Source organism: Brassica rapa, chromosome A03 (assembly GCF_000309985.2).
Source record: "Brassica rapa cultivar Chiifu-401-42 chromosome A03, CAAS_Brap_v3.01, whole genome shotgun sequence".
NCBI lineage: Eukaryota > Viridiplantae > Streptophyta > Magnoliopsida > Brassicales > Brassicaceae > Brassica > Brassica rapa.
Window position 1 is genome coordinate 22,626,076 of NC_024797.2, and position 27,859 is coordinate 22,653,934.

The 27,859-nt window shown below is 33.7% G+C and overlaps 8 protein-coding genes and 2 long non-coding RNA genes across 13 annotated transcripts; 5 read left to right on the forward strand and 5 right to left on the reverse strand.

Annotated features, from left to right (window-relative positions):
• Positions 1-211: 211 nt before the first annotated feature.
• Positions 212-3,559, reverse strand: LOC117133056 (tubulin beta-4 chain-like; the record flags this gene model as incomplete). The annotated part of the gene is made up of 2 exons (XM_033289087.1): positions 212-3,321; positions 3,400-3,559. Coding segments are annotated over 2 exons (594 nt in total), but the record flags the coding sequence as incomplete, so codon positions are not given.
• LOC117133055 (protein POLLENLESS 3-like) lies at positions 425-2,368 on the forward strand. Its single transcript, XM_033289086.1, has 2 exons — positions 425-652; positions 1,090-2,368. The coding sequence occupies exons 1-2, from the start codon at positions 624-626 to the stop codon at positions 1,430-1,432; spliced, it is 372 nt and encodes a 123-aa protein (XP_033144977.1). The 5' UTR covers positions 425-623; the 3' UTR covers positions 1,433-2,368.
• A 33-nt stretch (positions 3,560-3,592) lies between the features above and the next one.
• Positions 3,593-5,803, reverse strand: LOC117133057. Of its 2 annotated transcripts, none has more exons than XR_004456903.1 (2): positions 5,452-5,803; positions 3,593-4,654 (listed from the first exon to the last, which is right to left on the reverse strand). It is a non-coding gene; the product is annotated as an uncharacterized LOC117133057 (long non-coding RNA). The 2 variants fall into 2 exon arrangements; XR_004456902.1 differs by having other exon boundaries at positions 5,063-5,792.
• A 1,711-nt stretch (positions 5,804-7,514) lies between these two features.
• On the forward strand, positions 7,515-9,277 carry LOC103860630 (protein PHLOEM PROTEIN 2-LIKE A10). The gene has a single exon (XM_009138270.3). It carries the CDS (start codon positions 8,069-8,071, stop codon positions 9,143-9,145), a length of 1,077 nt encoding a protein of 358 aa, XP_009136518.1. The 5' UTR covers positions 7,515-8,068; the 3' UTR covers positions 9,146-9,277.
• A 1,895-nt stretch (positions 9,278-11,172) lies between these two features.
• Positions 11,173-13,736, reverse strand: LOC103860631 (pentatricopeptide repeat-containing protein At3g49740). The gene has a single exon (XM_009138271.3). It carries the CDS (start codon positions 13,503-13,505, stop codon positions 11,322-11,324), a length of 2,184 nt encoding a protein of 727 aa, XP_009136519.1. The 5' UTR covers positions 13,506-13,736; the 3' UTR covers positions 11,173-11,321.
• A 2,211-nt stretch (positions 13,737-15,947) lies between these two features.
• LOC117132496 lies at positions 15,948-17,969 on the forward strand. 2 transcript variants are annotated; one of them, XR_004456088.1, is made up of 2 exons: positions 15,948-16,110; positions 16,908-17,969. It is a non-coding gene; the product is annotated as an uncharacterized LOC117132496 (long non-coding RNA). The 2 variants fall into 2 exon arrangements; XR_004456087.1 differs by lacking the exon at positions 15,948-16,110 and adding an exon at positions 16,404-16,499.
• A 33-nt stretch (positions 17,970-18,002) lies between these two features.
• LOC103861124 (tubulin beta-4 chain) lies at positions 18,003-19,315 on the forward strand (the record flags this gene model as incomplete). Its single annotated transcript, XM_033286790.1, has 2 exons — positions 18,003-18,162; positions 18,241-19,315. Coding segments are annotated over 2 exons (594 nt in total), but the record flags the coding sequence as incomplete, so codon positions are not given.
• On the reverse strand, positions 19,194-21,341 carry LOC117132495 (protein POLLENLESS 3-like). The gene is made up of 2 exons (XM_033286789.1): positions 20,910-21,341; positions 19,194-20,472 (listed from the first exon to the last, which is right to left on the reverse strand). Exons 1-2 carry the CDS (start codon positions 20,936-20,938, stop codon positions 20,130-20,132), a joined length of 372 nt encoding a protein of 123 aa, XP_033142680.1. The 5' UTR covers positions 20,939-21,341; the 3' UTR covers positions 19,194-20,129.
• Positions 21,342-23,014: 1,673 nt separating this feature from the next.
• Positions 23,015-26,327, forward strand: LOC103860633 (telomere repeat-binding factor 3). 2 transcript variants are annotated; one of them, XM_009138273.3, is made up of 6 exons: positions 23,019-23,881; positions 25,037-25,205; positions 25,292-25,434; positions 25,553-25,637; positions 25,732-25,815; positions 25,919-26,327. In XM_009138273.3, the coding sequence occupies exons 2-6, from the start codon at positions 25,056-25,058 to the stop codon at positions 26,096-26,098; spliced, it is 642 nt and encodes a 213-aa protein (XP_009136521.1). In that variant the 5' UTR covers positions 23,019-23,881; positions 25,037-25,055; the 3' UTR covers positions 26,099-26,327. The 2 variants fall into 2 exon arrangements, with proteins under 2 accessions (XP_033142678.1, XP_009136521.1); XM_033286787.1 differs by having other exon boundaries at positions 23,015-25,205.
• On the reverse strand, positions 26,287-27,818 carry LOC103860632 (ADP-ribosylation factor-like protein 8a). Its single transcript, XM_009138272.3, has 6 exons — positions 27,565-27,818; positions 27,310-27,391; positions 27,182-27,214; positions 26,965-27,086; positions 26,726-26,887; positions 26,287-26,632 (listed from the first exon to the last, which is right to left on the reverse strand). Exons 1-6 carry the CDS (start codon positions 27,600-27,602, stop codon positions 26,515-26,517), a joined length of 555 nt encoding a protein of 184 aa, XP_009136520.1. The 5' UTR covers positions 27,603-27,818; the 3' UTR covers positions 26,287-26,514.
• Between the last annotated feature and the right edge of the window lie 41 nt (positions 27,819-27,859).

Below are 27,859 nucleotides of genomic sequence, written 5' to 3' on the forward strand. Positions count from 1 at the left end.
CTGACGTACCTAATAATCTATCAGTTATTATTTATTGTCATTACGAGCTTAAACATTCAAGATTTTGGTACTAAAAGTAAAAGATATTCAAAATACTGCTTCATTTGTTGTTTTAGTTTTATGAATTTTTAAATAAACTGAGATTTTGCTAATCTTACACAAATCTAAACATATCTTTTAAGTATATTTAACCTACTCATTTAAAAATATAGGGGAAATTTTACTTATACACTTTACATCATACCACTTTTCACTTATACCACCACTCAAAGGACATTTTCATAAATAACACATTCATTAATTGGTAAAAGACTAAACTAACCTTATCTTCACTTCAATCTATCGTCTCTTTCTTCTCCACCGTCGTGATCCTTCTTCTCTCTCCTTTCGGATTCACCGTCTCTCTCTCCGTCGGATCCACCGTCTCTCTCTCCGTCAGATCCGCCGTCTCTCTTTCCGAGATCCATCGTCTCTCTCCCTGTGGAGATCGTTCTTCTCTCTCCGTTGAGATATGTCGTCATCTCCGACGAGATCCATCGTCGTCTCCGTTGAGTTCCATCGTCACTCTCTCTCACGCATCTAGCGATAAGCAATTACGAGAATCACGATTCAAAACTTCAAAGATGTTGGCTCCTCTCCACGATTCACACTGGTATGTTTTTAATTTGTGTATTTGTTTTGTTCGATTCAAGTAATATTTTGGATTTGTTCTTTCTGTTATAAAAAAAAATCAACGAAGGTTGGTTTATAAAGGTCGATCTAAGAGAAAGAGTTTTGATAGTGAACATTGAGTTTTCAAAAAATTATAAACCTTTATAAATCTGGGTTCAAGTAATTTTAGGATTTTCGTTCCTCTGTTATTCAAAAAACAAATAAGGTTGATTTAGACTTGTCATTTGAATAGTTCTGGTTAGGAGAAATATTTTCGGATAGTGAACATTGTATTTTAAAAAATTATAACCTCATATAAATGTGGGTTTTAAGATATTGTTGATAGTACAACTCAATGCTTACAAGGTTTGGTTCTTGTTAGTTTGTGTTTGCCCTTGCGAGTCTTTTCCTTATATGCACTTATGTATCTATGAATAGGAGAGCTTTGTGTTTGGAGCCAGACAAAAACAAACAGTGCAACCTGGCCATCTGCTTGATGCGTATGGGTCGAATCCCAGAAGCTAAATCTCTGATTGATGCTGTGAGAGATTCTTCTGCAGAGATTGAGTTCGGAGATGAACCGTTCACGAAGTCTTACGACAGAGCCGTTGAGATGTTAGCAGAAGTGGAATCTAAAGATCCAGAAGATGGTCTTTCGGATAAGTTCTATGCGGGATGTTCATTTGCAAACGAAACAATGAAGGAAAACAAAGCTCCTCGGAATGCAAACAGGAACCACTCGCATGTTCCTCCTTCTCCAGCATCTGTTAGACAAACGTGAGAGAGGCTCTGTTGGTCCAAGGATGGATGAAACTGGCCCTTATCTTCCCACTGAGAAGGTTGATCAATTGCAAAGTTCTGATACAAGGGAAAGGAAGGTAGTCTTGCTGCAGCTTGGGTTCTAGCTAATCTATATTATCTTGCATGTTAGAAACCTCTTATAAGGGTTTATAAAACTATTTATAAGAACTTATAAATCATTTATAAGGTTTTGTAAATATATTTATAAAAGTTTATGAATCTGTATATAAGGGTTTATAAAAATATTATAAGAGTTTAATAATCTTCATACCACAATTTATAAGAGTTAATAAATCTTTTTCAAGAGTTTATAAATCTTTACAAACATTTAGTAGTAAAATATTCATAAAGCAAGTGTCTATAATTCTAATATAAATGTTTGTAAATTATTATAATAAATAAAAGATTATTTATAATGGTTTATAAAACAATTAATAAGACTTTATAAAATCAGTCTATAAAGTTTTTTAAATATATTATTAAAGTATAATTCATTTATAAGAGTTTATAAAATCAGTTTATAAGGCTTTATAAGGATTATAAATAATTAATAAATATTTATGAATAATTTATGAAGATTTAGAAATCATTTATAAACCTTTATCAATAGTTCATATATATTTCTCATGTGGTGGAAAACAGCAAGATGAGGCAGCAGAGGTTCGTGGGGATATTGAGTTTGCTGTATATCGTTGCGTTCTTAGCTAAGAATAAGAGCGAGTGTCTCCAAGAAGAATGGGGAGTGTTGGAGAAGTCTCCGGAGGCGGCTTTAGATGTGGATCAGACGATCTTTGTGGCTGTTTTGTGGTGAATTATAGAATATTTCTGGATGTTGAATCGTTCTTGAGTGTAGATTTGCTCATGAATCATGATTGAACCTTACCGAGTCTATATATATAATCTTTAGTTGATTGTAGATGATGTTAATGATGTACCTCTGTTTGCTAAGAAAATCTGAGAAATGATATAATTGTTTTATAAAGAAAAGGCAGAGAAACCATATCAAATTATATCATCATAATAAAATCCTTATAAGGCTTTATAAAGATAATAAATAATTTATAAATGTTTATAAATCATTTATGAAAATTTAGAAATCATTTATAAACCTTTATCAATAGTTTATATATATTCCTATAAATGATTTATAAACCTTTATAAAATCACTTATAAGAATATACCAAATATTTATAAGGTTTTATAAAATCATTTATAAATATTTAAAAAGGTAATTTCATTTATAAGGTCTTAAAAATCATTTATATGAATATATAGAAACTTTTTATAAGGGTCTATAAATCATTTATAAGAATGTTTAAAATTATTTATAAGGGTTTATAAAATCATTTATGAGGATTTGTAGAATTTCAAAAGGTAATTATGTTATGAAGTCTTATAAAATTTTATAGAGGCTTATAAATCTGTATATAAGAGTTTATAAAAATATTATAAGAGTTAATGTTGCAATGTCACAGACGCTGGACTTGACGTTGTTCGGGATCCATTCCACAAAGTAGGATGAGTTCTTGTTCTGGATGTTCATCATCTGCTCATCAACCTCCTTAGTGCTCAGCTTTCCACGGAACACAGTGGATGCAGTTAAGTATCGTCCGTGACGAGGGTCAGCAGCGCACATCATGTTCTTCGCATCCCACATCTGCTGGGTCAGCTCAGGGACACTGAAGGCACTGTATTGCTGTGATCCTCTCGATGTCAACAGAACAAAACCCACCATGAAGAAGTGGAGCCTTGGGAAAGGGATCAGGTTCACAGCGAGCTTCCTATGGTCGGAGTTGAGTTGACCAGGGAAACAAAGACAGCATGTAACACCACTCATTGTAGCCAAGATGAGATGGTTCAGATCACCAACTAGCAAATCACACAAAACAAACAAGTCAAGACCCAAATGTTACATTAAGGTTAATATATACAGAGTCTTTTACTCACAGGAGGGGTCAGAAAGCTTGAGGGTATGGAAGCAGATGTCGTAGAGAGCCTCATTGTCGAGAACAATACACTCGTCAGCGTTTTCAACGAGCTGATGCACAGAGAGCGTTGCATTATATGGCTCAACAACAGTGTCAGAGACCTTAGGAGAAGGAAACAAGAGTTATTTACTAAAAATTAAATTTGTTCCAAATATTTTTTTACACCTTTATAAATATAAATCTAGATTTCAAGATATTGTTAAAAGTACAACTCGACGATTTATAAATCTTTATAAAGAAGTATTTAAACAAGAGTTCAATTAATTTTAGGATTTGCTTCTTTCTGTTATCCAAAAAAACAAATAAGGCTTAACTTGTTATTTGAATAGTTCTGGTTAAGATTAAGATTTTCGGATAGTGAACACTACATTTTTACAGAACTATAATTCCTTATAAATCTGAATTTTAGGATATTGTTAAAAGTACAACTGGACTATTTATAAGTTTTTATAAAGAAGTTTTCAAACAAAAGTGGATCGCATATGTCTATAAAAAACATATAAATGTGTGAACTTGGGAAGTCTTTGAGGAATGCTAGGCAAAATGAGTACAAGGAACTCAAAAATGATTTATAAACATTTATAAAAGAACTAAATGCAACAAAAGAAGTAACAAAGAACTCTGCATTAGAAGCATATGCTATTACTTCTTCAGCCTCACTCCTTCGTCTCTTTGTTTCCTCTAATTCTTGTTCATCCAATTCCTTGTAGCCACCACCACGACCTCCCCTATATGGAGAAAATAAATGAATAAGCACAGGTCTTTCAAGAGAACAGTGAACAACAGCCTATCAGGCTGAAACATAACGTTTCTTAATGCAAAACTAATTTGGCCAAAACATTTCAAGTGAGAAAGCACATTTTGATGCATTAGGAGCTTTGTCATACTGAACATATTACCAAAGAAAGCATTCGGTCAAATTTCAGAAGATAATATTGTTTCCCCTTTTCCAGTTATCTACGAGGCCATGTTTAAAGATGAATAAGCTGACACGAAGACTACCATTATCGAACAAAAATCTTATAAATGTATCCTAAATTCACCGCAAAAGCATCTATAATACCAATCCTCAGCTCGAATACTGTTAAAGAACAATACAAATGAAAGTTGTCATTGACATTGAGTCATACCGCACACCACATTCATTCTGACCATGTTTATTGGTGTTGCAGACATTACATTTTAAACGCTTAGCCCAGTTGACATTGCCACACCTGATAATTAAAATGTTAGAGCAAAAGAAACGGATTGCTCCTGCTTTGAAAACCAAAGTATATGACTACTAAAGACTGGAACGGCGGAACCAAAGCATATATATACCCACAGCACAAGTACATAAAATGCATAATTACCCAATGAAAACATTCTATTAGCTAAACTAGTAGAAAAGTAGTATAAACTTCTGTATAACATAAAATATACACATATCGAGTTGCAGTTAGCCCTGAAACTACAAGATATTCACCAAATTAACAAACTTTTCCAAATTAACAAGGAATATCAATGGATAAACTGAAGCAAGAGACACATACTAAACTAAGAATTCATAAGCAACCCAAAGATAAAAGCATCTCACACTGAGACAACTACCAAACAAGCTTATATGTCTCATTTAGACTTACAAGTGGATAAAGGAGGGTTCTTTCAGCATTCTTCTGATTACTCTAAGCCGAAACCAAAAACGATATCCAAAAGCTTTAGTGATTGCTTTTACGGAATTTTGGTATAGATTGTAAAACTAAGTTGAATCGAGAAAGTAAGAAGGAGATTGAAACAGTGGAGCTTCCATGGAATTCATAAACACAATCGAAAAAACTTGATGGTGGTTAGTCGTCTTCATTCATAAGCACTATGTTCTTGATCGATAAATTTATAAAGTTTTATAAATTTGAGATTTGAAAACTTTATGAGAAAGACTTCGTCTTCCTTCTCAGAAATTGATCGATTTTGAGAAATCAAAGATTAAACTACAGAAAGAGACGAAAATCACCATATATTATTATCCTCTCACCTTTGTTACGCATTCGTCATGTTTTGTTCGTTTGAGCTTGTAGTCTTCGCCAAATCTCGTCGGACGTCAGCGTCTTCAAATCTCGCCGGAGTCGTCGAATCTCGCCGGAGAAATCATCATAATCGTAGAATCTCCTCGGAGTCGTGAATCTCGTCATTCAATTTGGGAACTGTTTGAATCCTGGGAGAAAGAAAATAGGTGTATGTTTGATTAAATAAGGGTATAATGGTACTTTAGCCATTAAAATTTTAATGGTAAAATTGAAAAGTGTAAAGTTGAAAAGTGGTATTAGGAAAGTGGTATTAGTGGCAATTCCCCAATAATCTTTATAATTTTTGTAATTGTGGTGAATTTTCATATAATTTAAAATTTCACAGTATTAATTAAAATGATGATATTTATTGTTATTTTATCAACATGGTTTTATTACTTATTTATAATAACTTGTAATTTGTTTAGATATTTATTTTTTATTAGAAAAAATCAACATTTATTTAAATAAAATAATTTATTAAATTAGTTTGGTCTATATTTGTTCTATGTGATTTGTATCTATTCTGCATAATATGCATTTCTGTTTGATTTCATTTATTAATATGCATCATCCATTCGAAGCCATATATACTCTAATGTGGATAATTTTGTAAAGAAATCGAAGCTATACTATACTCCCACTCTTTTGGAGACAATCAAGTACTTATCACAAATACGCATGATCCAAGAACATGCAGCTAGCCACGTGGAATGGTGTTCGTTAGTTAACGAACGGTGAATCAATGTGACTCTTGACTTTAAAGATACGCGACGGCTCGCCTCTTCGAAAGCGCTAGCACCTCACACCGTCCACATGTCTGGCCGTGATTTCGTATTAATATAACTTTGATATCTTCTTCCTTTACATATAAAATTTAATAGATCTTTGGTACTAAAAGACTAAAAGAGCACCGCCACTGTTATCCATTTGCTTCAACTTGAAAGATACTTCTAAAAAAAGATAGACGGAATATTTTAATAAAATAAGCTTCAATTTGTTATAATGAGTGAGGGAAAGTAAATATATAATGTTTTTATCAGTTCCTAACTTCCTACCAATATTAAATTCACACGATGAGGCACGACCGTGCAGTTTTTTTTTTCCCCAAATTAAAATTTCATTCGTAATCAAATTACCGGTATTCATACACAAACTGGCGGCAAAACAAAATAGTCCCAAAACCAAAAGTTCATAAGAAGCAGCGGCTAAAATCCACACTGGGGCGACTAAAACCCACACTCGGGTGATTTACAAACAAACACAAACCATAAAAACTAAAGTGCAATTGTCAATAATAGCACCTTTTGAAGTTTATGTCACAAAAATAACACTAGAAGGAGAAAGTCACAAAAATGACATTCATTAAAGGGTAAAATATCCCTAATACCCTTGGTTTAAAATTAAATAAACAAACAAAAATAAATATAAATAAATAAAATAAAAATAAAAAAAAAATTAAAAAAAAGAATTTTTTTTATAGTTTCAGATTATATTTTTCAGATTCAAAATTTTTATAATATTTTTTTGAATTTGTTTTTTGAATTTTTTTTTTTTAATTTTCTTTTTATAATTTAAAAATACTTTTTGAAACTGTTTTTAAAATTTTTATTTTTATTTTAGTATTTATTTTTTATAAAATTTTAAACCCTAATTCCAAAACCCCACCCCCTTAACTCTAAACCCTAAGGTTTGGATTAATTAACCCAAAGGGTATAAGTGTATATTTACCTCTTTAATGAAACCTATTTTTGTGACTTTGAGCCTTGAGTGCTACTTTGGGAACAAAAACTTGGTTTGGTGCTATCTTAGTCTTTTTCTCAAAACTAAATCAACTCTAGCACCAAAAACACGTTAACATCCACGCAAAAGCCTCATCAGATCACTTAGCAGCTTTTAAAACAGAGTAAATGTCAATGGTCGGAAAAGTACCGCTGCTGTCTATAGTCCACCACCCGATACCCTCCACTTTTGCACTTAAACCGCACTTATCGCTGCTGCCTCGTCCGCGAAACGATAAGACCAAAACCCGGGGTTTTAAAGTACTTGTATTTCTAATATTAATATTATTCCATTGGATTGGGGTTTCTGAAGAAGAAACTGGTGCAGATTCCATAATCACCCCATGCTCGAAACTTCCAGTAAAACCCAATTAATTCGTCTTGTATCACACGCATGTATACACACACTTGCACACCTTTGTCTCCATCGTATCTACTCGGTAGATCAGTTATCTGCACCACAATAATAATAATACACAAACTCTCTCTTTCTCTCTCTATCTTTCTCTCTCTATCTTTCTTATTACAATTCCGTTATTGGCTTTGACGTCATTATTTGAATTCTTATCCAATTCCGAAATATTATTTTTCTTTTCTTTTCTCATACTCTGAGAATCTTGATATTCCCACTTCCTTCTTTAATACTCTTGCTCTGTTCTAATAAATTTTGCTTCCACTGATTTTTCCATGAAAATGAGAGAGAAATGGTGTTAAAAGCTCCCGACAGCAACAAAAGAGTTTAAGTTATGTCTTAAAATTCACTCTCTCTCTCTCTCGTCTTCTTCTTTGGTTCTGTAATAGTTATATGGATTTAGCGTTAAGCAAAAAAGGTTTTAATTTCGCTCTAAGAAACAAGAAGTGGATTCTACTCGCAGCCACTGGCTATGGCGCCTTTAAGGTTTATCATTCCCAGAAAAGGAAGCGAATCTCTAAGCTCTTCACTCTCCTCTTCAATCTCATCGACGCAGCCTCTCATTCCGCAGAAGCGGTTAGCGTAATCGCCAAGGATCTAACGGAGTTTCTCAGATCCGATTCCGACCAAATCCCGAACAGCTTCAAACAGATCTCCAAACTCGCCAAATCCGACGAGCTCAATTCCTCTTTGATCGGACTCACTCAAGCCGTCACCGTCGGGTTGCTCAGAGGATCCGGTAACGATGAATCCGGGTCGGGTTTCACGGACCGGGTTATGGATAAGCTGTTCACGAAGCCCGGTACGGGTTTCGCTTCGGCGATCGTCGGAAGCTTCGCTAGAAACTTAGTCGTCGCGCTCTCCTCCGGCGAGTCTTCCATCTTCTCTGATTCGAAACTGCGCGACGCGGTTTGCTCCGAGGACGGGAGAAAGCTAATCGGCGATTGCGTTCAGCGTTTCGTCAGCACGGCGGTTTCGGTTTATTTAGACGAGACGAGGGACGTCAACGTGTTCGACGATTTGTTCGCCGGTTTAACCAACCCGAAACACGGAGACAAGGTTAAGCAAACGCTTGTAACGGTTTGTAACGGTGCGGTTGAAACGTTTGTGAGAGCGTCGAGAAGACAAGAACCGGGATCGGACCGGTCGTTATCTAAAACGATGACCGTTGGATTTAAACCGACGCCTACGTGGATCGATCGGGTTTCGTCGTCGCTGTCTGTACCGAGTAACCGGAAATACGTGGTGGATTTAACCGGGAGGGTGACGTTTGAGACGGTTAGGTCGTTGTTAGAGGTGTTGGTGGAGAGAGCGAATGGTAAAGTGGAGAGTTACGTGGAGAAAGTTAGAGAGAGAGGGAACGAGACGAGGAGATTCGTGAGAGTTAAATCATCTCTTCTACATAGTTTATGTTTGTCTATGTGTTTACAGATTGTTGAAGCTCCTTGGATACTGACTCCAAGAAACTGATCAGGCTTAAAGACAAGACCACAGTTTTTTTCTTCTTCTTTTTTTTTCTGTAATTCTTGGATTCAATCAAATTCGATGTAAAATTGCTTCTTTTTTCTTTAATTGGAGAAGAAAATGATTTGTTTGTTTTGTTCTGGATTTGGATATTTGGATAATGATAGGCTTGGGACATTATTTGTTACACGTTTGTGTTGGTTTTTGTGGATAAATATGGTATGGATATTGTTGCTGAGTCTGAGTGAGGTTGTTGACGTGGATAAGACAAGAACCATAGCAATATATGTTCTTTTATGCGAAAAGGTTAAAGAAAGTTTCTTGTATTCTAGAGAAAACAAAGTTGATCACTCTCTTGTCCTGATTTGATCTGATCTTACTTACCTCTGGTTATACTTGATATACTTTTAGCCCAAAAGCCTCAAAAGCAACGTCTAATGTGTTTCGCAAACATGTTAATGTGTGTGTCCGAGAATCACAACGCCAAAAACTAGTAAGTCTTTTTTGTAACTGAGCTTGCCAAAAACTAGTATTAAAGGCATGTTATAGCACAAACATCCATTTCAAAGGTTATGAAAAAAAGAACATCCAACTAACTCCATTTTTTCACTTAAGAAGTTAAGAAACAAATAATGCTGACCATCAACATCCTTACTTCTCATCAGAAGAGTCGAACCATCTTCAAGTCTTACATTAATATCCTGATCAGTGGCGGATGTGAACAATCTTCTTTTGGGGGAAAATTACACATAAACATTAAAATTAAAGGTAGAATATGATTTTAGTAAGGGGAAATAACTAAAATATAGTAATATTATTAAAATAAATTTAAATTTCCTGGTCTGATGCAAGTTTTTATTTGCCAACTGCCTGATGCAAGATTGTGTGACTGACAACCATCGCAGGAACACTGAGAATGAATAAGAAAAGAATAAATAGGAACAAAATTTTGGGAATGATGAGGAATTATGATTTTTTATCAAAATTAACAAGAAACAAAATTACATTATAATTCTCTACAAAAAAAAGAATGAAAAAAAACAAAGAAATTTTTTTTTTGATGAATGGTAATTTTTTTAAGGAACGTTAAAGTATATAGTTTTCTTGTTCATTCCCTTGGTGACCATCCATACCTTATATATATCATTGCCACACATTTCGTCCTTTCTAATTTGATATTGTTCTTTTGAAAAAAATTTGACCGCCTCTTTGGTATTTTCGCTTTGGAGACAGAAATAAAGATAAAAAATCGCAGACAAAAAATATAATTTTGATCTTTAGACAGCTTGAGATATTTTACTTAACTAAGATAAATGTTAGAACCTTTACATTACATGAACTTGTAATTTGACGAAAAATGCAAAATCAAGAACTAGAAAGCTCAGAATCGACGACCTTTTTGTATGTTCATGATAAAATGTTTTTTTTTTGTCAAAGGTTCATGATAAAATGTTTTATTAATGCATGGTGTATATTCACACATAAAACACATAAAAAAGAAGAGATAGAAGATAATATATATTATGAAGCTATTCTCTAACACAAGGAGCTTTGCAAGAAACTAGAGACTTAAGACTATTCTTTCCTTTTGACACAACCTTGTCATCTTCAGTTTCTGCATCACTTGTACACTTTCTCATCGCCATAAGAAAAGGATCATAATCTTTCTCTTGTCGTTTCTTTCCTGCTTTTTTCCATTTCATTATACAAGAATATGTCACTAAGGAGGAAGATGTAACCAACCGTTTTGGTGACGGATATGGTGGTGGCAAAGGTAGCAATGCTGGTACCACCGTTTTATCTTCGTTATTTGACGTCATTCCTGTCTCTAAGCTAGATACTGATGACGAATCTTACGAAAACATGACTTTACATTCTATGTAAATTTTGAGAATTTGATTTAGAAACGATAACACGATTTTGAAGAAAATAACAGAAAAGTTTGATAGATTTGCAATCTTTATATATACGGATCTATCACATCACACGATCTTGTTACGTTTCGAATGGTTCCAGTTGAGACATGATAAAAGCATGCAAAAACAATCAAAGAGGAGACATGCTTGCATGTGTTAGTGTTATGGTTATTATTGAAATAAATGTTACAAGAGCATGCATGCATGCATGAACGGGACTTTATTATTCACATTTAATACATATTTTTACTAAAAACCAAATTCGATCAAAATCTCATCCAGCTGCAACCTCGTTGCTTCGTAGCTCCAATCATATTCATAGCTTCTCTCGTCTCTTCAGCTTCTTTCCACAAACCCGCCCCTGCGTAAATATTCGACAGCTGAACATAAACCGAGGAAGGATCATCCTTCTCTTGTTCCATTATCAACCTAGCAACCATCTTCCCCAGCTTCAAATCTCCATGAGCAGCACAAGCACTAAACAAACCCCACAACGCATCTACCCCACACCCGCTCATCTTCACCAACCTTTCCGCTTCATCCAGGTAACCCGCCCGACCGAGAAGGTCCACCAAGCACGAAAAATGATCCACGCTCGGTCTCACAATCGAGTCAAAGATCTCAAGTCCCTCTTTCACCAAACCGGCGTGGCTGCAAGCAGAGAGAACCGCTGTGAACGTGGCTGCATCGGCATCCACTTTTCCTTCCTCTCGCATCCTCTTGTAGTTCATAACCGCGCTCTCTCCTTCCCCGTGCCTCGCGTAGGCAGAGATCAGAGAGTTCCATGACACAACGTCCTTTTCAGACATCTGGTTGAACACTTGAAGAGACTTTTGCACAGTCCCGCATTGAGAGTACATGTTTACAAGGGCGTTGCTTATCAAAGTCTCCTCGAATAGTCCGTGTCTGATTACATAAGCATGAGCCTGCTTCCCGAGAATCAAGGACGAAATGTTTACACAAATGCTCAAGAGAGTGCTGAGAGTATACGCATCAGGTAAGACCACGACCTCTGTTTCTAGCAAGCTAGAGAATCTTTTCAAACCTTCAAAGGGAAACCCGTTATGGTAACACCCTGAGATTATCGCGTTCCATGAGATTAGATTCTTCTTTAAAGCTCCTTCAAATATTAGATCAGCTTTTGCTATCACACCGTGCTTAGAGTAGGTAGAGATCAACGCGTTGGAAACTTCCGTCTTCGAACTGAGACCATATTTGATCACACACGCTTGAACCATCTCCAAAGCATCCAAATCTAGAGAGCTTGCTAAGAGACTTCCGAAAGTAAACTCATCCGGTTTAACTCCTACTCTATGCATCCCCTTGTACACCAACATCGCACACTCACCCAACCTCGCTTGGTTATACCCTGAGATCATTGTGTTCCAAGTAACCAAATCTCTCTCTTCCAACCACTCGAAAACCTTTCTCGCCGCCACAAGATCCTCAAAAGAAGAGTACATTGACATCGTTGAATTGCTAACCAGAGTATAATCTTCATACCCTGTCTTGACGGCTAGTCCATGTACTTGGCGTCCCATATCCGCACAAGAACACGAACTCATAACACTCACAAAAGTCAAATCAGTCGGTCTAAGACCAGCTTCCAACATTTCTCTAAAAACCAACAAAGACTCTCCTCTTTTCAAACACGCTAAACCATCAATAACAACATTAAAAGTAACCTGATCACGAACACCACCAGCTTCTTCAAACACCAAACAAGCGTCACAAACCACTCGGCCATTAAAATACATTGTTATAACGGCATTCACAACAGAGGAAGCAGATAAAAATCCAGCCTTTACAACGAGAGAATGCACCTGCGTACCGAAACACAACGAACACATACTCAAAACAGTAGCGAATCCGAACTTATCGTGCCTAACACCAACCTCGTGCATCTCTCGAAAGAGCTCGATACTCGTCCCGTGGTAACCACTCTCCTTGCAGCCAGTGATCATCGCGTTCCAAATCGCGGCGTCGTCTCTCTCAGGCATTTCGTCGAACACCTCGAAGGCGTAGTCGATATCGCCAAGCTTGAAACTTGCGCTGAGAAGCGTCGTCCACGAGTAAACGTCGGGCTCTTCGATCTCTAGGAAGATATTTTTCAGTGAGGGTAAGCTCCCCGATCTCGCGTAGAGGGAGAGAAGCGTGTTGGAGACGTGGGAGTGACGGAATAGACCCGAGCGGATGGCGTAGGAGTGTAATTGCGCGCCGAAGACGGTGGCGGTGTCGCGGAGGTGGGAAGCGGCGGTGATGGCGGAGGAGAGGGTGTACTGATCGGGTTTTGGAGTTGGGGAACGGTGGATATCGGCGAAGAGGTTGAGAGCGTTTGTGTTGGAGCCGGAGCGAGTGAGGGCGGTTAGTCGGCGGTTGAGATTGAGCAAGGTTGTTGAGGTTTCGGATATTGATGACAAGCTCTCTGTAAGACATAGAGCTTTTCTCATCTGTTGTTGTCGGAGAATTGGTCTGTGATTATTCAAACGCAGAGGAGGAAAAGGAAGAAGACGCAAACGGAGTCGTTTTAGTGAGATTGCATTTGTAAATGAACCCAGAGAACGAACCGAACCAAACCAAACCAAACCAAAATGGAAAAGTTAAATAACCTGAACCAAACCATACTAGAGAGATTGCATGAAGTTTGGGTGAGCTTTGTTAAATGGCCGCCCATACGACGGTTAAACAAGTTAATGTTTAAGTTCGTCTTGTTTTTTTTATTAAAAGCCAGTTAGATCTATTTTGGGCTCATATCATTCTCCAGATCGATCGAGTGGATTATGATTAAATAAGGCCTTGAAAGATTCAATATATATCCGCATGTTCGTCTGCTTGTTGCTAACAAGCAGCTCTGACCAAACCCAATATTGTTGGTAGCATATCATAAATTCATAATCAATCATGTCTGGCGTAAATTAATTAAAATGTTTGTTAAATATTTTTTTATAATTATTATTTTTATAATTTATAATAAATTAATAATTATTTAAGCTGATAAGTAATTTACCTGTTTAAAACAACCCAAAAATAATATAAATCTGATAATTATTTCCAAGCTATATATTCCTTTTTATACATTCCCAAACATAAAAAAGTTTGAAAATGTGCTAACTGCTAAGCATATCAGGTTCCAAAATGATATATCCAATTGTGTGGTCATGCGATATAGATTTCTAATTCTAATTGCAAGGATAAAAATAAAGAAGAGTTTGTCTGTGAGTGTATTTAACTCTAGAGAACTAGAAGAGATGGGTGTGAGATTATTATAATAGTAACAACTCTTTTCGTTCTTCAAATTGTTTTGTTCTTTTATGTCCGGCATACGACAAATAGAGAATATTCGAGATCATCTAGTTATTTGACGAATCAAACTTACAAACGAACAATCATCCCTGCATATCATCGGCTATACATAGTGGTTACAAGATCTTTATCTTGCTTGTAAATAATATATATATATATATATATATATATAATTATATATGTATATATTTAGTTTGATAAATGGTCTATCATTATACATTCCATGTTATTGTGTTGAGCAAATTCATTTTCTGTCGGTAATTATGGTTTACGTTTTCTTCGGCTTGTCTATTATTTAGGGTAGCTAATATTTCAAAATATCCAGCTTGATCTTGTTGATATCTGTTTCCAGCAACTAATTTAGATACGTATTATATATATATATATAAATTAAAAATTAGATACAAATAATTACATTTGCATATTTGTGATTACAGGCAGATTCAGATTCTTAGAACTTGGTTAGCATATTTGTCATCATTTGTATTTTTACATATTTTGCTGTACCCTATATTTTTACTAATACATTCTGTAGAACTGTGATAATTAAAAAATTTAATACGACTTTGTTTTCAGATAACTCGCAAATTAGGAGGTGAAAGCCCCAACACATCATATGACAGTCGATCTTATATCAGGTTTTGTATAGTCTTGGTCGGTAATGCATTGTCAGGTGTGGGCGGTGACAGTAAACGCGTTTTATAAACAAACTCATTTTTAATTGGGTTACTATTCATTTCTACCGTATTTATTATCTCGTGTGCTTGTGTAATAGTATTATTCAACTTGCTCTAATTTTAATAACACTCGTCTATTTCTTCTATTCATTTTCATTATAGTCAACCGAAATTAGTTCGGTTTTGGATTGGGTTTGGTTCAGTTTGTGTTCTGTTCATTTTGAGCTTGGTTTGATTTGTGTCCAGTTTAGCTCAGTTGAGTTGCTTTTTGTTTGGTTATAGTTCGATTAACAAAAATCAATTTATAAGACATAAAACAATTCATCATTTGATAACCAAATTATCAACTTTTTCAAACGTAAGATTAAATATTACAATAAAAATATAAATTCAATAATTTAAAATTATTATATACAAACCTAGTAAATTTATCGTAGGTGGTTTTTTTTGGTTTTGATGACAATGAAAAAAAATCATATTCTTTTCTTTTATTGTTAGTTTTATTTTCTATACATATAGAAGAACAAAATATAAAATTATATTTAGTCGTTTAAGTTAGATGGTTAATTAATCTTACTGTCAATAATACTAATATTTAGTTAATCTAATAAAATAAGCATATTGGTTTTTCTATTAGGTTCAATTTGAAACCAAGACAAACCAAACTGTTTTGATTGATAGAAATTTTGACCGAATGGTTTGGGTTGAATTGAGTTTGACTTGTTTGGTTTGTTTTTTCTGTCCACGCAAACTTTTTGGGGAATTGCCACTAATACCACTTTCCTAATACCACTTTTCAACTTTACACTTTTCAATTTTACCATTAAAATTTTAATGGCTAAAGTACCATTATACCCTTATTTAATCAAACATACACCTATTTTCTTTCTCCCAGGATTCAAACAGTTCCCAAATTGAATGACGAGATTCACGACTCCGAGGAGATTCTACGATTATGATGATTTCTCCGGCGAGATTCGACGACTCCGGCGAGATTTGAAGACGCTGACGTCCGACGAGATTTGGCGAAGACTACAAGCTCAAACGAACAAAACATGACGAATGCGTAACAAAGGTGAGAGGATAATAATATATGGTGATTTTCGTCTCTTTCTGTAGTTTAATCTTTGATTTCTCAAAATCGATCAATTTCTGAGAAGGAAGACGAAGTCTTTCTCATAAAGTTTTCAAATCTCAAATTTATAAAACTTTATAAATTTATCGATCAAGAACATAGTGCTTATGAATGAAGACGACTAACCACCATCAAGTTTTTTCGATTGTGTTTATGAATTCCATGGAAGCTCCACTGTTTCAATCTCCTTCTTACTTTCTCGATTCAACTTAGTTTTACAATCTATACCAAAATTCCGTAAAAGCAATCACTAAAGCTTTTGGATATCGTTTTTGGTTTCGGCTTAGAGTAATCAGAAGAATGCTGAAAGAACCCTCCTTTATCCACTTGTAAGTCTAAATGAGACATATAAGCTTGTTTGGTAGTTGTCTCAGTGTGAGATGCTTTTATCTTTGGGTTGCTTATGAATTCTTAGTTTAGTATGTGTCTCTTGCTTCAGTTTATCCATTGATATTCCTTGTTAATTTGGAAAAGTTTGTTAATTTGGTGAATATCTTGTAGTTTCAGGGCTAACTGCAACTCGATATGTGTATATTTTATGTTATACAGAAGTTTATACTACTTTTCTACTAGTTTAGCTAATAGAATGTTTTCATTGGGTAATTATGCATTTTATGTACTTGTGCTGTGGGTATATATATGCTTTGGTTCCGCCGTTCCAGTCTTTAGTAGTCATATACTTTGGTTTTCAAAGCAGGAGCAATCCGTTTCTTTTGCTCTAACATTTTAATTATCAGGTGTGGCAATGTCAACTGGGCTAAGCGTTTAAAATGTAATGTCTGCAACACCAATAAACATGGTCAGAATGAATGTGGTGTGCGGTATGACTCAATGTCAATGACAACTTTCATTTGTATTGTTCTTTAACAGTATTCGAGCTGAGGATTGGTATTATAGATGCTTTTGCGGTGAATTTAGGATACATTTATAAGATTTTTGTTCGATAATGGTAGTCTTCGTGTCAGCTTATTCATCTTTAAACATGGCCTCGTAGATAACTGGAAAAGGGGAAACAATATTATCTTCTGAAATTTGACCGAATGCTTTCTTTGGTAATATGTTCAGTATGACAAAGCTCCTAATGCATCAAAATGTGCTTTCTCACTTGAAATGTTTTGGCCAAATTAGTTTTGCATTAAGAAACGTTATGTTTCAGCCTGATAGGCTGTTGTTCACTGTTCTCTTGAAAGACCTGTGCTTATTCATTTATTTTCTCCATATAGGGGAGGTCGTGGTGGTGGCTACAAGGAATTGGATGAACAAGAATTAGAGGAAACAAAGAGACGAAGGAGTGAGGCTGAAGAAGTAATAGCATATGCTTCTAATGCAGAGTTCTTTGTTACTTCTTTTGTTGCATTTAGTTCTTTTATAAATGTTTATAAATCATTTTTGAGTTCCTTGTACTCATTTTGCCTAGCATTCCTCAAAGACTTCCCAAGTTCACACATTTATATGTTTTTTATAGACATATGCGATCCACTTTTGTTTGAAAACTTCTTTATAAAAACTTATAAATAGTCCAGTTGTACTTTTAACAATATCCTAAAATTCAGATTTATAAGGAATTATAGTTCTGTAAAAATGTAGTGTTCACTATCCGAAAATCTTAATCTTAACCAGAACTATTCAAATAACAAGTTAAGCCTTATTTGTTTTTTTGGATAACAGAAAGAAGCAAATCCTAAAATTAATTGAACTCTTGTTTAAATACTTCTTTATAAAGATTTATAAATCGTCGAGTTGTACTTTTAACAATATCTTGAAATCTAGATTTATATTTATAAAGGTGTAAAAAAATATTTGGAACAAATTTAATTTTTAGTAAATAACTCTTGTTTCCTTCTCCTAAGGTCTCTGACACTGTTGTTGAGCCATATAATGCAACGCTCTCTGTGCATCAGCTCGTTGAAAACGCTGACGAGTGTATTGTTCTCGACAATGAGGCTCTCTACGACATCTGCTTCCATACCCTCAAGCTTTCTGACCCCTCCTGTGAGTAAAAGACTCTGTATATATTAACCTTAATGTAACATTTGGGTCTTGACTTGTTTGTTTTGTGTGATTTGCTAGTTGGTGATCTGAACCATCTCATCTTGGCTACAATGAGTGGTGTTACATGCTGTCTTTGTTTCCCTGGTCAACTCAACTCCGACCATAGGAAGCTCGCTGTGAACCTGATCCCTTTCCCAAGGCTCCACTTCTTCATGGTGGGTTTTGTTCTGTTGACATCGAGAGGATCACAGCAATACAGTGCCTTCAGTGTCCCTGAGCTGACCCAGCAGATGTGGGATGCGAAGAACATGATGTGCGCTGCTGACCCTCGTCACGGACGATACTTAACTGCATCCACTGTGTTCCGTGGAAAGCTGAGCACTAAGGAGGTTGATGAGCAGATGATGAACATCCAGAACAAGAACTCATCCTACTTTGTGGAATGGATCCCGAACAACGTCAAGTCCAGCGTCTGTGACATTGCAACATTAACTCTTATAATATTTTTATAAACTCTTATATACAGATTTATAAGCCTCTATAAAATTTTATAAGACTTCATAACATAATTACCTTTTGAAATTCTACAAATCCTCATAAATGATTTTATAAACCCTTATAAATAATTTTAAACATTCTTATAAATGATTTATAGACCCTTATAAAAAGTTTCTATATATTCATATAAATGATTTTTAAGACCTTATAAATGAAATTACCTTTTTAAATATTTATAAATGATTTTATAAAACCTTATAAATATTTGGTATATTCTTATAAGTGATTTTATAAAGGTTTATAAATCATTTATAGGAATATATATAAACTATTGATAAAGGTTTATAAATGATTTCTAAATTTTCATAAATGATTTATAAACATTTATAAATTATTTATTATCTTTATAAAGCCTTATAAGGATTTTATTATGATGATATAATTTGATATGGTTTCTCTGCCTTTTCTTTATAAAACAATTATATCATTTCTCAGATTTTCTTAGCAAACAGAGGTACATCATTAACATCATCTACAATCAACTAAAGATTATATATATAGACTCGGTAAGGTTCAATCATGATTCATGAGCAAATCTACACTCAAGAACGATTCAACATCCAGAAATATTCTATAATTCACCACAAAACAGCCACAAAGATCGTCTGATCCACATCTAAAGCCGCCTCCGGAGACTTCTCCAACACTCCCCATTCTTCTTGGAGACACTCGCTCTTATTCTTAGCTAAGAACGCAACGATATACAGCAAACTCAATATCCCCACGAACCTCTGCTGCCTCATCTTGCTGTTTTCCACCACATGAGAAATATATATGAACTATTGATAAAGGTTTATAAATGATTTCTAAATCTTCATAAATTATTCATAAATATTTATTAATTATTTATAATCCTTATAAAGCCTTATAAACTGATTTTATAAACTCTTATAAATGAATTATACTTTAATAATATATTTAAAAAACTTTATAGACTGATTTTATAAAGTCTTATTAATTGTTTTATAAACCATTATAAATAATCTTTTATTTATTATAATAATTTACAAACATTTATATTAGAATTATAGACACTTGCTTTATGAATATTTTACTACTAAATGTTTGTAAAGATTTATAAACTCTTGAAAAAGATTTATTAACTCTTATAAATTGTGGTATGAAGATTATTAAACTCTTATAATATTTTTATAAACCCTTATATACAGATTCATAAACTTTTATAAATATATTTACAAAACCTTATAAATGATTTATAAGTTCTTATAAATAGTTTTATAAACCCTTATAAGAGGTTTCTAACATGCAAGATAATATAGATTAGCTAGAACCCAAGCTGCAGCAAGACTACCTTCCTTTCCCTTGTATCAGAACTTTGCAATTGATCAACCTTCTCAGTGGGAAGATAAGGGCCAGTTTCATCCATCCTTGGACCAACAGAGCCTCTCTCACGTTTGTCTAACAGATGCTGGAGAAGGAGGAACATGCGAGTGGTTCCTGTTTGCATTCCGAGGAGCTTTGTTTTCCTTCATTGTTTCGTTTGCAAATGAACATCCCGCATAGAACTTATCCGAAAGACCATCTTCTGGATCTTTAGATTCCACTTCTGCTAACATCTCAACGGCTCTGTCGTAAGACTTCGTGAACGGTTCATCTCCGAACTCAATCTCTGCAGAAGAATCTCTCACAGCATCAATCAGAGATTTAGCTTCTGGGATTCGACCCATACGCATCAAGCAGATGGCCAGGTTGCACTGTTTGTTTTTGTCTGGCTCCAAACACAAAGCTCTCCTATTCATAGATACATAAGTGCATATAAGGAAAAGACTCGCAAGGGCAAACACAAACTAACAAGAACCAAACCTTGTAAGCATTGAGTTGTACTATCAACAATATCTTAAAACCCACATTTATATGAGGTTATAATTTTTTAAAATACAATGTTCACTATCCGAAAATATTTCTCCTAACCAGAACTATTCAAATGACAAGTCTAAATCAACCTTATTTGTTTTTTGAATAACAGAGGAACGAAAATCCTAAAATTACTTGAACCCAGATTTATAAAGGTTTATAATTTTTTGAAAACTCAATGTTCACTATCAAAACTCTTTCTCTTAGATCGACCTTTATAAACCAACCTTCGTTGATTTTTTTTTATAACAGAAAGAACAAATCCAAAATATTACTTGAATCGAACAAAACAAATACACAAATTAAAAACATACCAGTGTGAATCGTGGAGAGGAGCCAACATCTTTGAAGTTTTGAATCGTGATTCTCGTAATTGCTTATCGCTAGATGCGTGAGAGAGAGTGACGATGGAACTCAACGGAGACGACGATGGATCTCGTCGGAGATGACGACATATCTCAACGGAGAGAGAAGAACGATCTCCACAGGGAGAGAGACGATGGATCTCGGAAAGAGAGACGGCGGATCTGACGGAGAGAGAGACGGTGGATCCGACGGAGAGAGAGACGGTGAATCCGAAAGGAGAGAGAAGAAGGATCACGACGGTGGAGAAGAAAGAGACGATAGATTGAAGTGAAGATAAGGTTAGTTTAGTCTTTTACCAATTAATGAATGTGTTATTTATGAAAATGTCCTTTGAGTGGTGGTATAAGTGAAAAGTGGTATGATGTAAAGTGTATAAGTAAAATTTTTCTTGTTTTACTCTTATTTTTGTATCTTTATTCGATTTTTGGTTCTTTCTTACCATTTGGTTCAACTATAAAATTAATATTATCAATTTTTATATATGTTATTATATCAACAAAATCTTATTTAAAATTTTAAAATATGAAAATGTATACATATATATACATGAACTATAATATATATGTTTCTCTATCAATGTAAATGTTATATATAATTTGAGTGAAGCGGAAAAAAATAGATGATACAAAATAACTTGGATGGCTACTTCTTATAATTTTTTATAAATAAAATATATAAACTATGGATATGTTAAATATATAATTTTGTGTAAATGATTTTATAAAAGATACTTATATTTTAAAATAAATTATTTCATAAAACGAAAATATTAAATCTTATGTTTAAAGATTTATTTGTGAGGTTTGAAAATGAATAATATGAATTAATAAAGTAGCCTATCAAGCAATAATCAATAAAAATAATTAAATTTGTATTCATTTGTCATCTGCAAATGTCCCAGCCATTTTCTCTTCTTTTATGCACATCAAAAATTTTAAGCACAATCCTAATCTGCAAGCAGATTTTTTATTAATGTAATCTTTTAATTTTGTTCTGCAGTTAAATGATGAAAGGAGAAAAGAATACATGATAAACTGCATAGAAAGATGACTGCATATCTCCTGTATTTTTCATGCATATCATTCAAAGGCTATGATTATTACAAGATTCTTCGATTCTTCTGAAACTATTAAATGAAAAGTATTATATATATTGTTAGGTTTTTCAAATCATGATCCAAAAATATTTTATTTCTAAAATACGTTTGAGCATTACTGCATTAGTAAATTAGTAAAAGGAAAGTAATACTTATATACGTTTGAGCTAGAAGTATCATAATTTTAAAAATCCAAAAATATAATTTAATTATTCAATAATTTTAGAATTCTATTAAGAAGTTGCAATAATCATTTTTACAAAAGAAAAAAACTTGCAACAATAATGACTTTTATGATTGTTTTATCTGAAGTGTGGATTTACGTTAGCATACGTGGACTGTAGACATATACATTCGTTTTGTTCGGTTAAGTTTAATTTAATTTAAAATTAGATTTGTTTGCAGTTTTATATACGTAGATATTTATTTTAGATAATTAGATGTATATACTTTTAAAAGGTTAATCATATATTTAAATGTTTATATAACTATTTCAGAGACAATAATTTTATAGTTTATATGTTGTAGCTAATCAATTGTTTAAAACCTTCATATGTATTTGTTGCTTCTTATTATATATTTATCTTATTATATAGAATTATTTATTTTATAAACGATAATAAAATATATATTAATACATAATAATAGTTCATTGCTAAATACAAAATTAGTGAAAATATTTACAAAAATTTTTTGAAAATTAAAATATTGTTAAAATATTTATCAACATATTTGTTAGAATAAAATTTATATATATATATATATATGAAAAGATATCATCATTAAAGTAGTTGCAAATATTTTATATTATTAGCTTTAATAAAATACATGTTAATTTATATATATATATATATATTATATATATATATATATATATTTTGTTAATGTTAACCCGTCTTACCAATATATTATATTTTTTAACATGAATATTTATAATTATGAAACTAAATTATATATTAATTTATTAATTTAAAATAATTTTATCATATTTAGCTCAATATAATAATTTTATTTTAATAAGATTTATTATGATTATATAATAGATAAAAATATGATAGAATTTTATTTTTATTTTATAAATGATAGCTGAATATATTAATGTATAATAATATTTCAAAATTAGTTACGAAATTAGTGAAAATATTTACATATACGTTTTAAAAATTAATATATTTTAGGATTCTTAGTTTTCAATTAGGTTGAATTTGGGATTTTTGATCTGTCAGGTTTATTAAGAAATGTAATGTTGGGTCGGTTTTTCTGTATGGTCGGGTTATTGTTTGGTCTAATTTTATGCCTGGTTGGGATTTCAGTTTTGTATCGGGTATTGAAGATTTTGAATTAGGATTACTAAGCAGTGACAAAACCAAAATCTGTGAAGAAATAAGATTTAAACTGTTTTATCGGAAGATATATAATGAAGTTATATTTTGGAAGACATCTAATGATATATGATATTTTTCGTAGAGAAATAGCTCATCGATCCAATTTATGTTTTATAGTTTTTAATATTTTCTTATCAATTTTCATGATTTATTTCTTTTTAAGAATTTATATTTTTCCTTTCACGATTTCTGTATATATTCATAAAAGTATTTTTTATTTCTCTCCAAATTTAGGGGTGTATAATAAATATATATGGTTCCCAATATTTTAAAGTTTAGAACTTCAAAACCCTTTTTTCAAACCGTCTCTCTTTTTCTCTATCTCCATGCGCCGCCAGTACTGAGAGCCGAGTTCTCAATCCCCAAACTCCAAACCCTATATTCATTTTCGATTTGGATCTTGTCATCTGCCTCCTTCTTGATCCTCTCCTAAAACAAGGTGAAAAGTTGGTTTGCTCATTTTCGATATTTGGTTCATGACTCCTTCCACTAGTCTAATATATTATATATAATATTAAATCTTGCTTGCTAGATCTTGATTGTTGATTGCTGCAACAATATTTTAATGACCTAAATTATATTGATATGACTGTAAACCAAATTTGATTCATGTAATTGTTAAATTTATAATTGATGCTTAATGATTGAGAACAAGGAACTTAAAATGTATATTTAAGTTATTCGGCGACAAGTGGATTGATTCAAATTTCTTATATTATTCATGTCGTATCGAAAATTTTGATATCCGCATACGCCCTCTCGTGATAATGATTCGTACAACCATTAATCTTGACAATATCCCAGTTTTAGATTCGATTTGGATCAAATCGATTTCAGTTTGATTAAATAGTATGTGTTTGAGTTTTGATATCATTCATAGATTTTTAACTTAAAATTAACTGATGATAACTGGATTGGTCCAAATTCTTTATGTATTTTTTATATTCTATTGAAATTCATGATATAATTTCACATGTTCCTTCTTCGAAATAATGATTGGTATAACCATTAATTTTTACAATATCTCAATTTAGTATTCGGTTGGGACAAATCATTTATACATCGCAATAAATCCAATGCACACAAGTCTCTGGAAATTCCATTGTATTCAGAATTTTTTCAAAAAAAAACTGAAAAAGCATTTTGTTTCGGTTTCATAACTTTCGACGCTAGTGTTTCAACATGGTTGCTAGAATCTTAAACATGATCTTATAGATTGTGTTACATAGCACAACTGTGAGGTAATCTTTTCATATTTTATGCATCCAACTATCTTGGAGACCCAACCTAAAAGCGTTACGTTAACTCTATACGGCATAAATCTTACGTTAACTCCATACGACATAAATTCACTGTGAAAGTATGATTGCATCGCAGTGACAAAGTCATGGTCTGCAACAAATGTCATGTTTTTGTTTCTTTTTGGTTTGTTTTGGTGAGTGTGTTTCCTTGTTTGGTTAGTGTGTTTTCGTAATCTCTGGCATTTTTTGTTGAATATCTGAGTCATTAATGCAATTAAAGAACTTGGATCCTCTTAACCGTCTCTTCTAACATCTCAGTTTCACGTTTTTGTGATGGTTTCATCTCTTGACAGAGAAAAAGAAGTTGTGAATATGGGAGCTCCAAAGCATAAGTGGACACCGGAAGAAGAAGAAGCTCTTATGGCTGGAGTACTCGAACATGGAATCGGAAAATGGCGTTCGATTCTCGGAAACCCTGAGTATTCCTCTGTTTTGCACTCTCGCTCAAATGTGGATCTCAAGGTAAATAATTAAAAAACAAAAAAAAAAAACAAGAAACGTTAAAGAGATTAGATAAGGGTTAATAGAAACTTGAAACACTTTGTCAGGACAAATGGAGAAACATAAGTGTAGCAGCTACTTGTGGATCTAGGAAGAAGGCTAAGCAAGGTGATGATGGAGGACAACAGATTGTTCCAGCATCTGCTCCTCTTGCATTCTCATATGAGCCACCACAAGATCTCTTCACAAGGTTTTGACTTCTTGTATATGAGTCATCTGATCAATGCTGTGAAATGTTTTCATATTGGAAAGAGTCTAAGATTCTTGAAAATAGTCCTAAGCTCAAAAATATGTCTTCCTTCTTGTAGTGTGGATAACATGATTTTGGAGGCTATAACTAACTTTAAGGGACCGTTGGGTCCTGATAGAAACTCAATCTTGCTGTCTGCAGAGGTAACTCTTAAGCATTCTTTCTATGTTTTATTCCTTGAGTCATCTATTCAAATCATCATTGACTTAGTGTAGCTGTAACTTCTTTTTTTTTCAGGTGAATGCTAATATGCCAATGTATATGGAACCGCTTGTGAGTTCAAGACTCGAGCATTTGATCAATACTGAAACAATAATTAAGGTAAAGAAAGAGAGACTTTGATTGAAAAAAAAAAACTGTGCTTATAATATAAACTTTTCACATGACTCAGCTTTAACAATTGTTTTGTTCTCTCGTCTCTCAGAGAGAGCACAGGTACAGTGTTTCTCAGGGCTATGCAGCTGCAAAAGCAATAGCAGAAGCAGAGTTGGCACTAGCAGAAGCTGAATTAGCGGCAAGAGAAGCGGATAACGCAGAAGCTAAGGCCGAAGCTGCCCGTATTTTCGCAAAAGTTGCAATGAAAGCTTTGAAAGCAACTCGGTAAGAGATATTTGTGATTCTTGTTTCTGTGCTGATAGGGAAGACAGATCATGTCATGTCTGAACCTTGCATCTAAACTTGCACCTTTGTTATGTCAGATTCTGTTTAAAACCTTCTCTCTCTTTTTTTTTAAAGTTGTTGTAGTAACTTTATTACCTTCAGGTTTCTCATGACCCATTTAGAGAAAACTGGTTTGAAGGAAACAAATCAAAGCTTTTGAAACATTTTTTGTTTTTGAGTTTCCAAAATTGCAAATGGTTTAGAATAGAATACAATCCACATCTAATATACAGAGACAAGACTGGACCAGCAGCAGAGACAAGAAAATAGAGACAAACTCTTCAACCATCATCATTGTCACGCAGGCACACAATACATGAAGAAGACTAAGAAGAGAGAATGTGTGTTCTTGGTGAAGTTTTAGTTCTTTGATTTTGAATGCTTTACCAGCCAATCAATGACCTGATCAATGTTGGTAGAGTTCTTGCAAGATATCATGAAACAGCAAACTTCTCTATCCGTAAGCGACTGAAGCTCCCTGCAATCACAATAACATACAAAAACATGATCAGATCGAGCTACAAGGAGACAGACTCTTGTGCTGGTTTTAGTTGAAGAAACAAGGCTATACATTTCGTGGGTTAAGGCTTCTTTAGAGAGAGCTCCAGGTTTGTCGATCTTGTTCCCAAGAACCAGAAGAGGGATACCGTTGAGAGAAGTCTTGCTCAACAAATCATGGAGTTCGCTTTTGGAGACACTTAGGTTGTCAGGATCCGCAGCATCAACTACATACCTGCAGGATAAAAGGACTCTTAACATGAACCAAACAAAACAAAACAAAAACTGTGGGAGATATAAAGAGATCCTTACACAATAGCGGAAACAGCGCGGCAATAACGTTCCCACATACTGCGGAATCTAGGTTGACCACCAAGATCCCATAGCTTGATTGTAACATTTCCTTTTGTCACTTTCCTCATGTTAAAACCCACCTGAATAGCACAAAAGAAGATAAAGAAATATCATCATGTTATTGATGTCTTTCTTAAAGATGAATTGTATAAGAGAAAAAGATGTAAACACTTACCGTAGGAATCATGTCCTCACTATAACCACCAGTCTAATAAAAAAAAGAGATAAAAGATATCAAACTGAATGTTAAGACGAGAAAAAAAAAAAGAGGGTGTTTGTCAGGAAGAAGCAATATAGACTTACTGCAACAACATTGACAAGTGATGTCTTTCCTGCATTCTGAAGCCCTATCAAAGAAAGCTCCATTTCTTGCTTGAAGAAGAGGCTACAAAAAAAAAGCATAACCCAAACAAAACAAGTGAATCTGTGTTCTGTCGGAATAGGAACATAACTTGTCTACCAGCAGACATGTTTAATCGGTCTATTTCCAGCAATTGAATTCGAATAAAATCAACAAAAAAAAGAAACTCAATACGATTCAAGATGAGATTATCTCACCTACGAAGCCAATTGAGGAAAGCTTCCCATAAACCCATTGAATTGATTCACTGAAGAGCTCAGGCAGAGATTCTGAAACAGATGTCAGATCCGCCTGCCAACAACTCTCGTCACGGATCTCTTTTGAGAGGTCAGAAGCTTCTTCTTCTCCTCCTCCTCCTCCGTCGCTTACTAATGATTGAGAGAGAGAGAGACGGCAAACTAAAAAAGAGTCAAAGCCACGAGATCTAGACCGTTTAAATTTTTAATTCTGTTCCTTTTTAATCAACGGTTTCGATCTTCTAAGCGTTTTATT

Coding starts and splice junctions, on each gene's coding strand:
- LOC103860633 (XM_033286787.1), top strand. CDS start 25,017: ATGGTTTCATCTCTTGACAGAGAAAAAGAAGTTGTGAATATGGGAGCT. Junction 25,206..25,291: donor GCTCAAATGTGGATCTCAAG/GTAAATAATTAA, acceptor ACACTTTGTCAG/GACAAATGGAGAAACATAAG. Junction 25,638..25,731: donor CAATCTTGCTGTCTGCAGAG/GTAACTCTTAAG, acceptor TTTTTTTTTCAG/GTGAATGCTAATATGCCAAT.
- LOC103860631 (XM_009138271.3), bottom strand. CDS start 13,505: ATGAGAAAAGCTCTATGTCTTACAGAGAGCTTGTCATCAATATCCGAA.
- LOC117132495 (XM_033286789.1), bottom strand. CDS start 20,938: ATGTTGGCTCCTCTCCACGATTCACACTG. Junction 20,473..20,909: donor CCTCTCCACGATTCACACTG/GTATGTTTTTAA, acceptor ATCTATGAATAG/GAGAGCTTTGTGTTTGGAGC.
- LOC103860630 (XM_009138270.3), top strand. CDS start 8,069: ATGGATTTAGCGTTAAGCAAAAAAGGTTTTAATTTCGCTCTAAGAAAC.
- LOC103860632 (XM_009138272.3), bottom strand. CDS start 27,602: ATGGGTTTATGGGAAGCTTTCCTCAATTGGCTTCGTAG. Junction 27,392..27,564: donor TTCCTCAATTGGCTTCGTAG/GTGAGATAATCT, acceptor TTTTTTTTGTAG/CCTCTTCTTCAAGCAAGAAA. Junction 26,888..26,964: donor CGCGCTGTTTCCGCTATTGT/GTAAGGATCTCT, acceptor TTTATCCTGCAG/GTATGTAGTTGATGCTGCGG.
- LOC117133055 (XM_033289086.1), top strand. CDS start 624: ATGTTGGCTCCTCTCCACGATTCACACTG. Junction 653..1,089: donor CCTCTCCACGATTCACACTG/GTATGTTTTTAA, acceptor ATCTATGAATAG/GAGAGCTTTGTGTTTGGAGC.